The following is a 12,574-nucleotide window of genomic DNA, read 5'->3' as shown; positions in this document are numbered from 1 at the left end:
GAGGCCGTTTATTAATAATCATTATGATTTTTTCAAAAGTCAAGTAGGGAAACGTCTACATAAAGTTGTCCCCCAGTCATAAATTTCTGTTAATAAAATAAGCTGCTAGTGTGAAGAGCTACATGTGGAATCGCAGTCTCGTTGATGCCACGTGCTTAAAGCAGGAGGCTGTCGAAAAAGTTGTCAGAGCATAACGGCGTCATATGTTTCGGTGGCCACAGCAGTGAACCACAGGGCGGTCGCACACTTGACTTCTCCATATTTTCTGGAGGCTCGCCTGCGGTGTGATTATGAAGGATTGTATAAAGATGACTGAAGACAGACCCAGAACCTCATTCTTACGCGGGCACTAGCACAGGGCGCCACCTCCAGATCCATGAAGTTTCAGTCCCCAGGTTCGTCCTGACGGTCGCTTTGACGTACACGTTCGCTGCAAACGTCGGCCTGCTTCAGTCCTAGATGTTGCGTTTACGGCCTGTTACAGCGTCAGCCTGTAAGGGGCATGTGAAATCATTTAGGGGATCGTAGTCTATATAAAGGTCTACACTTTGCTTCATTGAAGGTTCCGCCGGTGCTCAATTCCACATCTGCTGCTTTGAGATAGATGAAAATAGGAACACAGAAACGTGTTACGGGTTTACTTGTCTGTCTGTCTGCAAATAGAAAGTTGCACTGAAAAAAAAAATGCCCGGGCCTCAGCACATCATCATTATTATTATTATTATTATTGTTAACGTTATGTTGACTTGTTGTAGACTTTTACTTACAAGGCCTCACCGGAAGAACAATTGTCAGCCCGCACCATAAAACCAAATGATACATTAGATCTGAACACGACTTCAAACCCACTGTTTAATGCATAAAGACGTCCACCTGTAAGCATCAGTTTTTCTGTCTTGCGTTTCATTATCCAAGAATAAAAGATGCCACTTGCGTGTGTAAAAAAGGCCCACTCAATTTAGTCGCAGGACTCCTTACAACTAAACGATAATAGTACAAAGATTAAAAGTTGTTCATCAATTTAAGATAAACAAAAAGTAATTGTTAAATATAAAAAGCTTTCGCATGTTTCAGAGCAGCTGTGATATTGCAATATATGCGTTAACAATCCATCCCATCTAAATAATTTGTGGTGTATCTACTACATATTATTTTTCATAAAAACAATTTTGCATTTCGATCCATTTATTTATTACATTATGTAACGACAAGAAATTGGCCAATATTAATGCCTTGCAGTAAATTTTCCTCTATGGAAACAGAATCAACGTAAAATCAAACGGCAATCCAACGTCAAAACAAATTAGGTATTTAGTTCCACACGAGTAATTTCTCCTTCCATTTTCAACCGAGGCGCAACGAATAACACGTCGTTCCAAATAAAAATCCTCAAAGAGGCTTCTCGCTAACACCGAGCTCCTGCCACCGCCGGCGTTCACTCCTACAGCGGCGGAAATCAGCTGGTTGATGAACAGGAGCAGCCGAACTCCCTTTTAACTCAACACATGAAATCAGAGGTTTCCTCATCTAAAAACAAGCGTCAAAATGTGCGTCATGACAGACCTGTCAGACAGACTACAAGAACAAAATGAAGTAGGGGGAGGGGGTACCTGCAACGTAACTAAAGACAGGAATGCTCTAAAAATAAAAACCCATTTGCAACCAGACCGACTTGTAAATATCACCTTTCCCCAAGACGCACAGAGCTGCGTTAAAGTATTACACGTTCTCGTGAAACATCAGGGCTTTACACCTGATGTGTTGCCCTGCTACTGCTGAATTGGTGGTAAGCCCATACCCCACGATGTTGCAGCCCTTTAATGGGGTAATACGGGCTTGATCTCAGAGGCTTGCTAAGCCCTTGGTGTAAAAGCACGGGGTGCGCAGGATGGAGCAGGGAAGAGCGATAAAAAGGGTTCTTGCAGCGCAGCCACCTCCAGCTGTACAGTCATCAGGACGTGTCTCGCTCCAAGGTCAGCGAGTGAGCACTCGAGTGGCTGCGTCATCCCGTTTCAAGGCCAAGTTGAAGCAACGGAGGCGGGAGGGGCCACGATAATGAAAGGGAGACGCGATTGTGTTTTGCTCCAGGTTCTGACTCCTCGCGCTGAACACAATGCAGCCCAGCCAGCGGTGCGCGGAACATGCGCCAAACCAATTCATGCGCTCTCCCATCACGCGCAGAGAGCATTTTGGCGCTTTTGGCGGATTGGCGCTGCAAAAGGACTGGCTCGCGTGCGTACTGCGCAGGCTCCATGGTCAAGTTCAAGTTGGGTTGGCTAGTAAAACTGAGGGGCGCATTCTACAGCGTCTGCCGAGGGGGGCGCTCCCCCTCTTTGATCTCCCCTGCAAATCTAGACACCGGAGAACATGAGCGCAGTCCGGCCCTCTGCCCCGCTGTCATCGGGATCGCGCGAGGTTTTGCATAAGTCATGCTCCAAGGATGAATGCCGTGTATAGCATTGTTGAATGTCTGTGTAAACAAGGAAAAGAAGTTTCCACAAATCAGCAAACCCATCTGCTGCCCTTCACTATCTAAAACACACATACAATATAAGTGACACTACTGTAAACCCGCAAGGTCACTCGTCTGTTGCGCAAAACTCCTAGTGTTATCTCAGTATCATCACAAGATCCCGTCTGTCCCGTCCACGACCCATTGCATAACTACTGGTAGGAGCACAACGAGGAGACCTTTGCCATCTAAGTGCGCCTAACAGGGCACCCACGGTTTAAACACAACCTTACGATTTTGAAAGGAAAAGTAAACCAAGTTCGTCAGGCAAAACAAGAGGAACTTGAATCGGTGCATCCATGATGTGAACAGGAGCTGCATACACGCAACACATCTCGCTATAAGCTTATGTAAATGATTTGACTTGATACAGAATAGGCCGTTTAAACGAAACTACAACATGCTCACGTTGGTTAATGTCAGTGTAGCGTTGGTGGAATAGCAAGAATGTTTGTTGTAGTTGGAGTGAAGTTGCTCCAGCTACCAGCCTGCGTTTTCCGCTAGCAGTGCGCAAGCTTTAAAAGTAAACCTGGACATTTATGCGCACGAATTAGGAAATGCGCAAATATACATATCTATTAACATGGTAAAAGTGCAATGTCATCGCTTCGTGTTGTCGCTGTTCACGTGGGTTTCAGCCAAAGGTGCAACGCTAAAGATTTTTCACACCGTCAGAAAGGGTAAGATCGTGGGAGAGGAGGGGGGGGGGGCAAGAGAGAGGGGTGCTTTAGTTTTTTTCCCTTAGCAGCCCAGATGAAAGAGTCGGAGGAGAAAGCCAAAGGAATTTCCCTCACTCCTCAGATGGCTGGTTGGTTGGGGGGGGAGGGGGCGGCCACAGCTCGGGGGCCTTTTCCTTCTTTCGGACAGGCGAGGGCGCACAAGGACAGCGGAGACTGCGGGCACTCAGCCGCTGCCTCCATCTCCTCTGTCTAAGACCGCGTGACTCCACCTCTCTACAGCCACCGCGGATCTGCATCTCAAATCAGGGCATCTTTAAAAGCGCATCATTTCTTTAAGAGGCTCCAGGTGCGGTCTGGTTCGCAGAGATGCCATTAAAACCGCAACTGAGCTGTGCGATATATGCAGAAAAGGAGCGGACAACGTCATCAGCTGCTGACCCAAGAATCGTCACTGAAGGAAACGTTGTTCTTAAATTTCAGAATTTCTGCAGGTTGTGCATGACATATTTAACATTGTATTTGTTGCTGACAGATAACAAACATGTAATTCAGCAACTTGGCCTGAAAGAAGTGAACACAAATTGAGGATGAAGCTGACGGGATTACAAAACACGCACGAGTGGGCTGCATCTTTCATTAAAACTCTATGACACACACACACACACACACACACACACACACACACACACACACACACACACACACACACACACACACACACACACACACACACACACACACACACACACACACACACACACACACACACACACACACACACACACACACACACACACACACGTTCTGGTGTGGTGCGGTCCAGTTGATTTCTACTAAACCCGACATTGAGTACAAAAATGTCATATCACAAGTGTGTATTCAATCTCATCTGAAGCGAAAATATAAATATTTTTTGTTCAATGTTTTTTAGAGAAAGACGGAATATGACAACACGCTCCTTATAAGAGATCGGTGATTCGTTTCTTATTTTATTGTGGCTTGTGCCTCTAACACCCCAACAGCTCCATGCTGCCATAACTTCTGTTTACCCATATTCCCAATCAATGCGTGTCGTCATCAGGGGGGACCATAATGACGAGTGGCCTATTAAGAATGACAGCTCTGGAGAAAGAGAGAGAGACAGGGTAAATGGTGATCCCTCCCAGAGCTCCCTCTTCGCACTCTGGAGCGTTCGTCTCTCAGGGTCAGACCTGATTGCATCCCCTCTTATCCAGAAGCCTCTCCTTCTCCTTAGGACTCACCCCCCCCCACCCACCTCCACCATCATCATCACCGCCACCACTAGACACACACACACACACACACCCCTCCAACCTGAAAATCATCGCAGGAGAGTGCAAGCCGTCAAAAACCGAGGGGAAGCCGAGGTTTCCAGCGCGCGGCTGTGATGGAAAGCAGAGAGGAGATGGTGATGCTGGCGGAAGGAGGTCAGCTCGTCAAGAGCGCGGCTAATTTGTCGGAAGCGGTCGGGAGCCCCGCGCGAGAACCGCAGGGGAAGCAGAGCCACAGGGGCTGCCTGAGCCCCGGAGCAGCGCCGTACGCCCGGGACAGAGCAGAGCTGCTGGCGGAGGAGAGCGCACGGAGGAGTATGTGCGCCGACATGAGACCGGTTGGCACGTCGTCTTCCGAGGCGAGACACCGGAGCGATCATCCCCAGAAAGACGGCAGCAGCTCTGACACAGAGTCGGACTTCTACGAGGAAATTGATGTGAGCTGCACGCCGGAAAGCATGGACTACCCCACGGCTAAAGGTAGGGACTGGCTGCGCGTGGGTCCTCCACGCCACTACGGCGTTTCTGACTGCACGGTGCTGTTATTGAAGTCACTTATTTAGGACTAAATTGTGCCAGTCAAAATTGCCAATAATTAAAAAGTACTCAAATAGAAAATAAATTTACCATGATTTAAAATATATTAAAAAAAAAAAGAAATTATGAAAAACGAGGATGTTTATCTGAATTTAAGCCTTAAAACGGTTTAGCTGCAGTCAGTGCTGCACAACTAATCTGACAAGTGACCAGTGCGGCTGGAAACCTGCTGGTGTGACACCCACAATCTAACCACTCGTTTCCCCCTCAGAGCTGCTCCTATACAGCAAATTTGCATGCGTACAAAATCTGCTTGAGAAACTAAATTGGGATTAAGTGACAACATATAAAAGACAGACCATAGGGATGATGTGGGGAGACCTTTGTAAAACTTTATGTATGAAAAAGTGTGGCTGTTATGTTCCATGCTAACAGATTAGATTAGTAATAATATAAAGGTTGACTAATGACTAATCTTAACACTTACACAATTTGGTAAGAGCGATATGAACTGCTTTAAACCACTGGAATAAAAAGGTATCAGCGTGTGATAAAACAGAGATATTGCAGGTACTTCAACAACACGAAAACTGAAGCACCAGGGCAGTCATGTCAAAAATACCAGTGAAATAATAAAATATTTATTTTTAACTAATTCAATTTAAAACAAACATACGAGTTGTGTGGCGTTGCTGTTTTATTTAAGATTAGAAGGATGTTTCAAAGTCTTAAAAATGTTCTGCATATTCGTTCAGGTCGAAGCGGGGATTCTCCGGATCACCAGAGCGATACCGGCCCTGAGACGGGTAAAAACGGCCAGGGTCCAGGCTCGCTGTCCTATTCGGCGGACCAGATTCGTCGGTACCGGACCGCGTTCACGCGGGAGCAGATTGCGCGGCTGGAGAAGGAATTTTACCGGGAGAACTACGTGTCCAGGCCGCGGAGGTGTGAACTGGCGGCGGCCTTAAACCTCCCTGAGACCACCATCAAGGTGAGTTCACCTGTTGTCAGGCCTCTGTGTCAGCAGGGTCGCGTTTGGTTGGCTCGTATTGACGAGTGTCTTTAAAACTAGGCAGTCGCAAAAAGCGGTTTGTGATTCAAAAACTAGAAGCTTATTTTATAACGAACGTACAGCAAAAACAATAAAAAGGTGAGCCACAGACCAAGAACAAGCTATAAAATACACAGTACCTAAAAGCTGCAGACTGGCAGCAACGAAGGCCTTTAAGTATATGTATATATTCAAATGCTGCTAAAACTGACATGAAAGAGCGCAAATAACACAAGTGAAAAGTGAAAATGATCACTTAAAGCAAACTATGGCGTCATCCATACTCGTGCGTAAAAGCGGAAGTCGTGCGCGTCACGTCTGCTTTGGTTACTGTGGCGTGTCTCTAGCTGAATGGAGCCGCGTGGTTAATGTTTGACCCGATGTGTCTCTGCAACCAGGTGTGGTTTCAAAACCGCAGGATGAAAGACAAGCGCCAGCGGCTGGCCATGACGTGGCCTCACCCCGCCGACCCGGCCTTCTACACGTACATGATGAGCCACGCCGCGGCCACCGGGAACCTGCCTTACCCCTTCCCGTCCCACCTGCCGCTGCCTTACTACTCCCACCTGGGCGTGGGAGCGGGCTCGGCTCCGGCCGCCACCCCTTTCTCCAACCCGCTGCGCTCCCTCGACAGTTTCCGGATGCTGTCCCATCCGTACCAGAGGCCGGAGCTCCTCTGCGCCTTCAGGCACCCCTCCCTGTACCCAGGGGCGACCCACGGCCTGGGTCCCGGAGGAAGCCCCTGTTCCTGTCTGGCCTGTCACTCCAGCCAGTCTAACGGCATCTCAACCAGGCCCACCGGCTCGGACTTCGCTTGCTCCCCAACCAGCAGGACTGACGCTTTCGTCACTTTCACGCCTTCCGTTCTCAGCAAAGCCTCGTCTGTAACGCTGGACCAGAGGGAAGAAGTGCCTCTTACCAGATAAAACGAAAACCACCACTATTGTTCTATACAAGCCGTTATGCGCTTTTAACCGAACACATTATATGACCAGGACTCAAACAGCATGAAGAGGTAGCCTGCGTGACATTGAACGCCATCTTACACTTGAGGCAAGGTAATTAGTCAGATCTTCGGCGATATGACGCACAACAGATCTCACGTTACTAAAAAAATAACAATAATCCTCCAACAGACAGAGTGATGAAATATGACGGCAAAGACAAAAACCCGATTTGATTTTTAGGAGATTAATTTCATGTCTGAGGAGAAATCTAGAAAAAAACGTTTAAATCCGCGTGATGGATGGCGTTAAGGTTTTTATCATTATTCGTCGTCTCTTTGCGCGTCCAAATCGACCTACATGTATTGTTGGTTGCGCGAGAATGATGCCTTCCATCTCTCTTTTTAACAAGGGGATTTGTTAACAGACTGCGGCCGCCTCATTATAACCAGCTCCCCACACCAGAGCGTCCACGGCGATCCGAGTCCAAATGTGCAGATGCTAGTGAAATTAATACGTGATGTATATGTACGAGCCGGTGAATTTTGGGTGCTGAATTAATGATAATATCAGGAAGAGATCGTTGCTGCCAAAAGGTAACAAGGCGCCAGGGGAACGGATTACGACAGTCTGCGCGGTTTGAGGAGGGGCGGGGGGGGGGGGGCAGAAGAGGATGGAGACAGACAGAGAGAGGACAATCAAAAAGGGAGAACACATTGGACATTTTAAGGCCATCAAACTCTTCTCTTCGATCCTTCACTTATAATATTCACGAATAACATCTGATGAAAATGTGATTAAATTAAGTCTATGGGTCTTTTAAAAAATATTTTCTCGCTTTGGACCAGTGGTGGCATTCAGTCAAGGAACGGACTAACGAACGACTGATTTTTTTTATTTTATTTTATTTTTTCTGGGTTGTCCTCAACGTCTAATTTGCAATAAACATTGTTAAAGAATCAATAGAACAATGACTTGTTTGTCCTCTGTCTGATCTTGAATATTATTTATTTAAATAGTCTGATATGAGAGAGTTAATTCAATCGAAATGTATTTTAATTTAAATACGACAAAATAAAACCAGATCCCCCAACGAGTCTTGATTTATTTTTCGTTTCGCACAAACATTCAAGACGTGGTCGAGCATCCCCCTCTGCAGTCATAACGCTCATTTTGCTCTCAAGCGGTCGGTGTCAAGGCACAACAACGCGTCTCCATATCTCCTGGTGGGACCGCTAGACTGACTGTGACAGTTAAGTGGTCCCCGGGCTCCGCTAACGCCTCCCATATTTCTCCTTTGAACACTTAATAGACACGACAGAGTGAGTTGTCTGAAGATATTGGTAATGCGAAAAGATCGATGACGCGGAGAGGCCCGCGACCAATCAGCGAGATCTTAATTGGCCGCATAGCCGGCTGAAATTAGAAGTTTTGAGGTGAGGCGCAGACAAATTACATTTTTTAAAATGGCTTCACTTTATAGAGATGTCAGACGTTTATAGTAGTATATAGCGTTAAATTTCTAATATAATACACCAAATACGTCCAGACATTACAAGATATTATCTTTAGGCTACAAACGCAATTTGGAAGCTCACAGATAACGAAAACAGCGGAATCCCTGTAGCAGAAAGCAGCTTCCTCTGATGTTTTCTAAAGGTAAAAGGTTCATCCTAATCAGTCAGTGCCTCACTCACGCTCCCCGCACCAGCGGGTCCTCCCGGTGCCTCCCGCCTCCCGCACAAGTGTTTGATTGATGGCCTTATTAACTGGAATTCTTGTAAGTGTGACCGAGCTGATTAAAATGCATATGTTTGGAATAATACACCGTTTAAGCCGCCCGGCTCGGGGCAAAACCACAAGGCAGATTTATGTAAACTATCAGCCGGTCTCTTTACGCTTGATAGGGACACGGGTCACGCAGGAAAATGGCTCCGGTTTGCGCATAATCAAGTCGCACAGTAAAAATCAAGACGAATAGAGCTGAATATTCAAAAAAGGTACAGTACAGTCACTACAAAATGTTTTCACTGAGGGTAATTTAGGCTAGAGCTTGGATTTGATTCTCGTTTGGTTCCACGGCAGCAGCGCTATACAACCATCGTCTAAACCCGCGTCACACTGTGCCAGAATGACACATTAAAGTGAGGCAAATTACATCTCCATTCGCGCAGCCGGGCGCACGGAGTGCTCCTCTACTGCATGAACTACGGCGCAATCCTCAGCGGCCTAATCCAGCATGAACCTGCCATTTCATCGCTGGATTTGTGTATGACTGCGTTTCAATATATGATGGGTTCATAGATTGCGCACATAACAGCAATTACAGGAGCCTTATAAGATCCTATTAGGGAGAATTGTCTCGGTGCTCCCCAGCTCCCACGACTAGCACAAAGCATTTTGATAGGGGCGGTGCAGTGCAGCTGTCCACTGACTGCAAATTCAAAAAAAAAAATGGAACCGTGGCTGCTGCTGCCGCTGTTAAGATTGGATTACACCCTAATTTACAGGCCCTCGTCGTAACGCAGGGGGCTGGCGGAGGCGTGGACGGACCAATCACGCCGTAATGATGATGAATGGGAGATTAATGTACATACAAGCAAGACAATTTAAGCCTTCATCTGTTTAAACAGGCTTCCAATATCATTTCGAGAAAGGAGGTATCGTTAAATCAATCGGGGGACGCGTGAAAGTCGTTTTCGTCGGCGTCTTTATCAACATTATTTACGGTGCACCGGAGACAGCTATATGCAGCAGGAAAATGGGCCGGCTGCTGCACGCTTAAGTGACAGACAAAACGAGCAGGATGGATTCGAAATAAAAGCGATTCCGTTGAATCCCCTGTTTTAGTTTGGATTTGGTTTGAAGCGGTTTTGTGACAAATTATAGTAAAAATACAAAATAAAGTGGTTATCTATTAAAATGAATCTTAAATGAAACGCAAAATCAACACAGCATTTTGTTGAGACATGTTGTATGTAACGAAACGGAAGTGACTGAAGGGAGGGTGGGATTGAAATAAAATCTTAACCTTTAATTTGATAATGAAAATCCAGAGAGTCCGGTTCCTACTTAATAGTTTTTAGAGCAGACATTACGCAACTGGTTATAATTACTGACATACGTTATTCATGTACCACAAACCACCGTGTGCATGTAAATCAAACCAAACTATATTTGTTTGCTAGGCCCAAACCTCAGCCATCTCAACGACCACAGACGGAACTTTATTTATCCATTCACATAGTAATAATAACAATTTAGAGGTAGAAAGTATCATGTACTTACACGCTCAGATGCTGTCGATGACCTCATCACTAAATTTGATGAGAAATGTTTGGCCAAACAGATAAACAAGTTGGGCGCCAAGCGTTTAGGCTTCAAAGATCACGTGAGCAGGTGAGGCGCTGGAGGGTTGGGTGGAACCGGAAGTCGAGATGACTAAAACACAGCCTGCACCTTTTATCATAATTACATTTTCGCCTAAACTGCATTTGTACCGCGTTGCTACAGATTCATATTAGTGGGTCAGTGGGACAATTCAACCAGTATAGTGACGTAGATCGACGTTGTTTCTGCGTTGCGCCCCTGCTTTTCAATGTGGTTTGCTCCGGGAGCTTTTAAGCAGGTGCGCGCGGCTCGTGCGTTGATCAAGTGTCAAACAGGAGCTACTCAGCAGGAGCGCTTCAGGTGTACGCAAGTGTTTGCAGACAAGCTCTAGTTAACTTGCAATCCTATGCTTTAGTCAGTTTACTTATCAGTAACGCAGCTCCATGCGTCATTCATATTTATATAGGTCAATACTGGTCTGCGCATAATCCATAGTCACATTTAAGTGTTTTCATTTGTCTTTGAATTTGTCTCTGAACCTTTGAATTCTTCAAATCCACATCAACATTAGTAGATATGTAAAAAACATCTTTGACTGACTAGTGGTGGGAAGCCCCAATGGGTGGATGTGGCCACAGGAGAGAATCATGAAGAGGTACTGGGATATTGGTGGGTCTTAGTGTTTACTGAACTGATAATGGTAGTTATGGATTGCACGTGGTCTTAAAGCTGAAGAATAAGAAAACACAGAGTACAGTAGCAAGCAGATTTGAAGTGTTCAGCATCCTGTTCTGTGGAATTATTGGCTGGGTGTGTAGGATGGTATAGTACAGTAAATATTTGTTCAATAAGACAGGCAGATAACACACGCTGTAGCTGTATTATATTAGATTAGTTAAACATACTTTGTCCAAACTGAACTGCATAACTCTGTGTCCTCTTACTGGTGCCAGTGCTCCCAGCGTCTCTGCTGTCACCTGTAAATGATAGCAGTGGAAACCAGTTCACTGCAGCGCGTTTTGCAGGAGTTCACCCGCCTTTATAGAGGATTCGGTGCTCCTCTGCTTCTCTGGTGCACGGTTGTCACTTAAAGTCCAAGTAATGGCCACATAATGGCCAAGTGTCCGTTTATTGATGGGGGCTAAGCCACCCAGGTCTCTCAAAAGTCTTACTCAGCTTTGTGATGATGAGCAACTTATTAAATTTCATTTGATGGTTCGGCTGCTTTCCCCGTGACACCCTTTTTTTTCTGATAAGCTCCTCACAGAGCTCGCCGTATTGTGTGATATTCTTTAAAATGATTTAATAAGCACTTTGCTTTACGACGGCTTGTTATTTTACGAGCCTCTCTGCAGCCAATGACTTTGCAGATTAGTTCAATTCTCTCCACACCTCGTTTTGTTTTACTGCGCGTTGGCCGCGTTGCCGCTCGGCAACAGTGGTGGCTGAGGGCGACAGGAAAAGTTGTGTCCCTTCTTTCCCAGAGAATCTGACTCCAGAGCGGGGTAAAAACAAGCAGCCTGTTCCCACAGCATCGCTGGGCCTGCATCACTCAACACGCAGCATTTATACTTTTACAATGCAGATGTGCTGCAATTGAGGTCTATTTGACATCATGTGCAATGTCCTGATCCAAACTTTGATGCCAGTGTGTGGGTCTATGGGTAACATGGGTGCACAGTAGGTGTGTGTGTGCTTGTGTGCATGCCTGCCGGTTGGTGTGTGTCCATGTGATAGAGCACCTCATTCCTGCAGTGATGCATCCTCATTATGCCCCTACCCCATGACCGTCACACCCAGCGTCCCGGTCCTCTCCTCAGGGACCGAGGCGTCTGGGCCTCCCCTTCTCTCTGCTCCTGCCTCTCCCAACACTCCGGCCCGCAGAGTTAAAAGGTCCCGTCCCCCCGCCGCCGTTCAGAGGGAAGTCACGAGTCGTATCGTGGTGGTGAGACATAATGTAAACATTGAAACCATAGAGTCTAACGGGTGATTTACTGACTGATGACAGTGTGGCCCAAATGCAAATATGGCATCACAGGTTTGTCGAGGTTTTAACCTCCACATGCTGAAACTTGAAAAAAAAACTTGAAAACTGGGAAAAGACTTGCTTTCTTGAATGGGACCACTGGTCGATGGCGCTGGTGTGTATTTGTACTGTATGTGATCTTGTATGGCCAGAAAACAGCATTTGAAGTGAGTATCATTTTCACTTCATTGCACTTGTGCTC

At 46.2% G+C, this 12,574-nt stretch overlaps 1 protein-coding gene across 1 annotated transcript; it reads left to right on the top strand.

Annotated features, from left to right (window-relative positions):
• Nucleotides 1-3,382: 3,382 nt before the first annotated feature.
• On the top strand, nucleotides 3,383-8,109 carry evx1 (even-skipped homeobox 1). The gene is made up of 3 exons (XM_029167273.3): nucleotides 3,383-4,964; nucleotides 5,777-6,012; nucleotides 6,471-8,109. The coding sequence occupies exons 1-3, from the start codon at nucleotides 4,601-4,603 to the stop codon at nucleotides 6,996-6,998; spliced, it is 1,128 nt and encodes a 375-aa protein (XP_029023106.1). The 5' UTR covers nucleotides 3,383-4,600; the 3' UTR covers nucleotides 6,999-8,109.
• The last annotated feature ends 4,465 nt before the right edge of the window (nucleotides 8,110-12,574 follow it).

This window comes from Betta splendens, chromosome 11 (genome assembly GCF_900634795.4).
Source record: "Betta splendens chromosome 11, fBetSpl5.4, whole genome shotgun sequence".
Classification (NCBI taxonomy): Eukaryota; Metazoa; Chordata; class Actinopteri; order Anabantiformes; family Osphronemidae; genus Betta; species Betta splendens.
The sequence above is the reverse complement of the archived record's forward strand: the minus strand, read 5'-3'. Positions and strand labels throughout refer to the sequence as shown.

What these genes read in the sequence shown, in the direction of transcription:
- evx1 (XM_029167273.3), top strand. Translation starts at nt 4,601, where the DNA reads ATGGAAAGCAGAGAGGAGATGGTGATGCTGGCGGAAGGAGGTCAGCTC. An exon ending in GGACTACCCCACGGCTAAAG is followed by an intron (nt 4,965 to 5,776) that starts GTAGGGACTGGC and finishes ATATTCGTTCAG; the next exon opens with GTCGAAGCGGGGATTCTCCG. An exon ending in TCCCTGAGACCACCATCAAG is followed by an intron (nt 6,013 to 6,470) that starts GTGAGTTCACCT and finishes CTCTGCAACCAG; the next exon opens with GTGTGGTTTCAAAACCGCAG.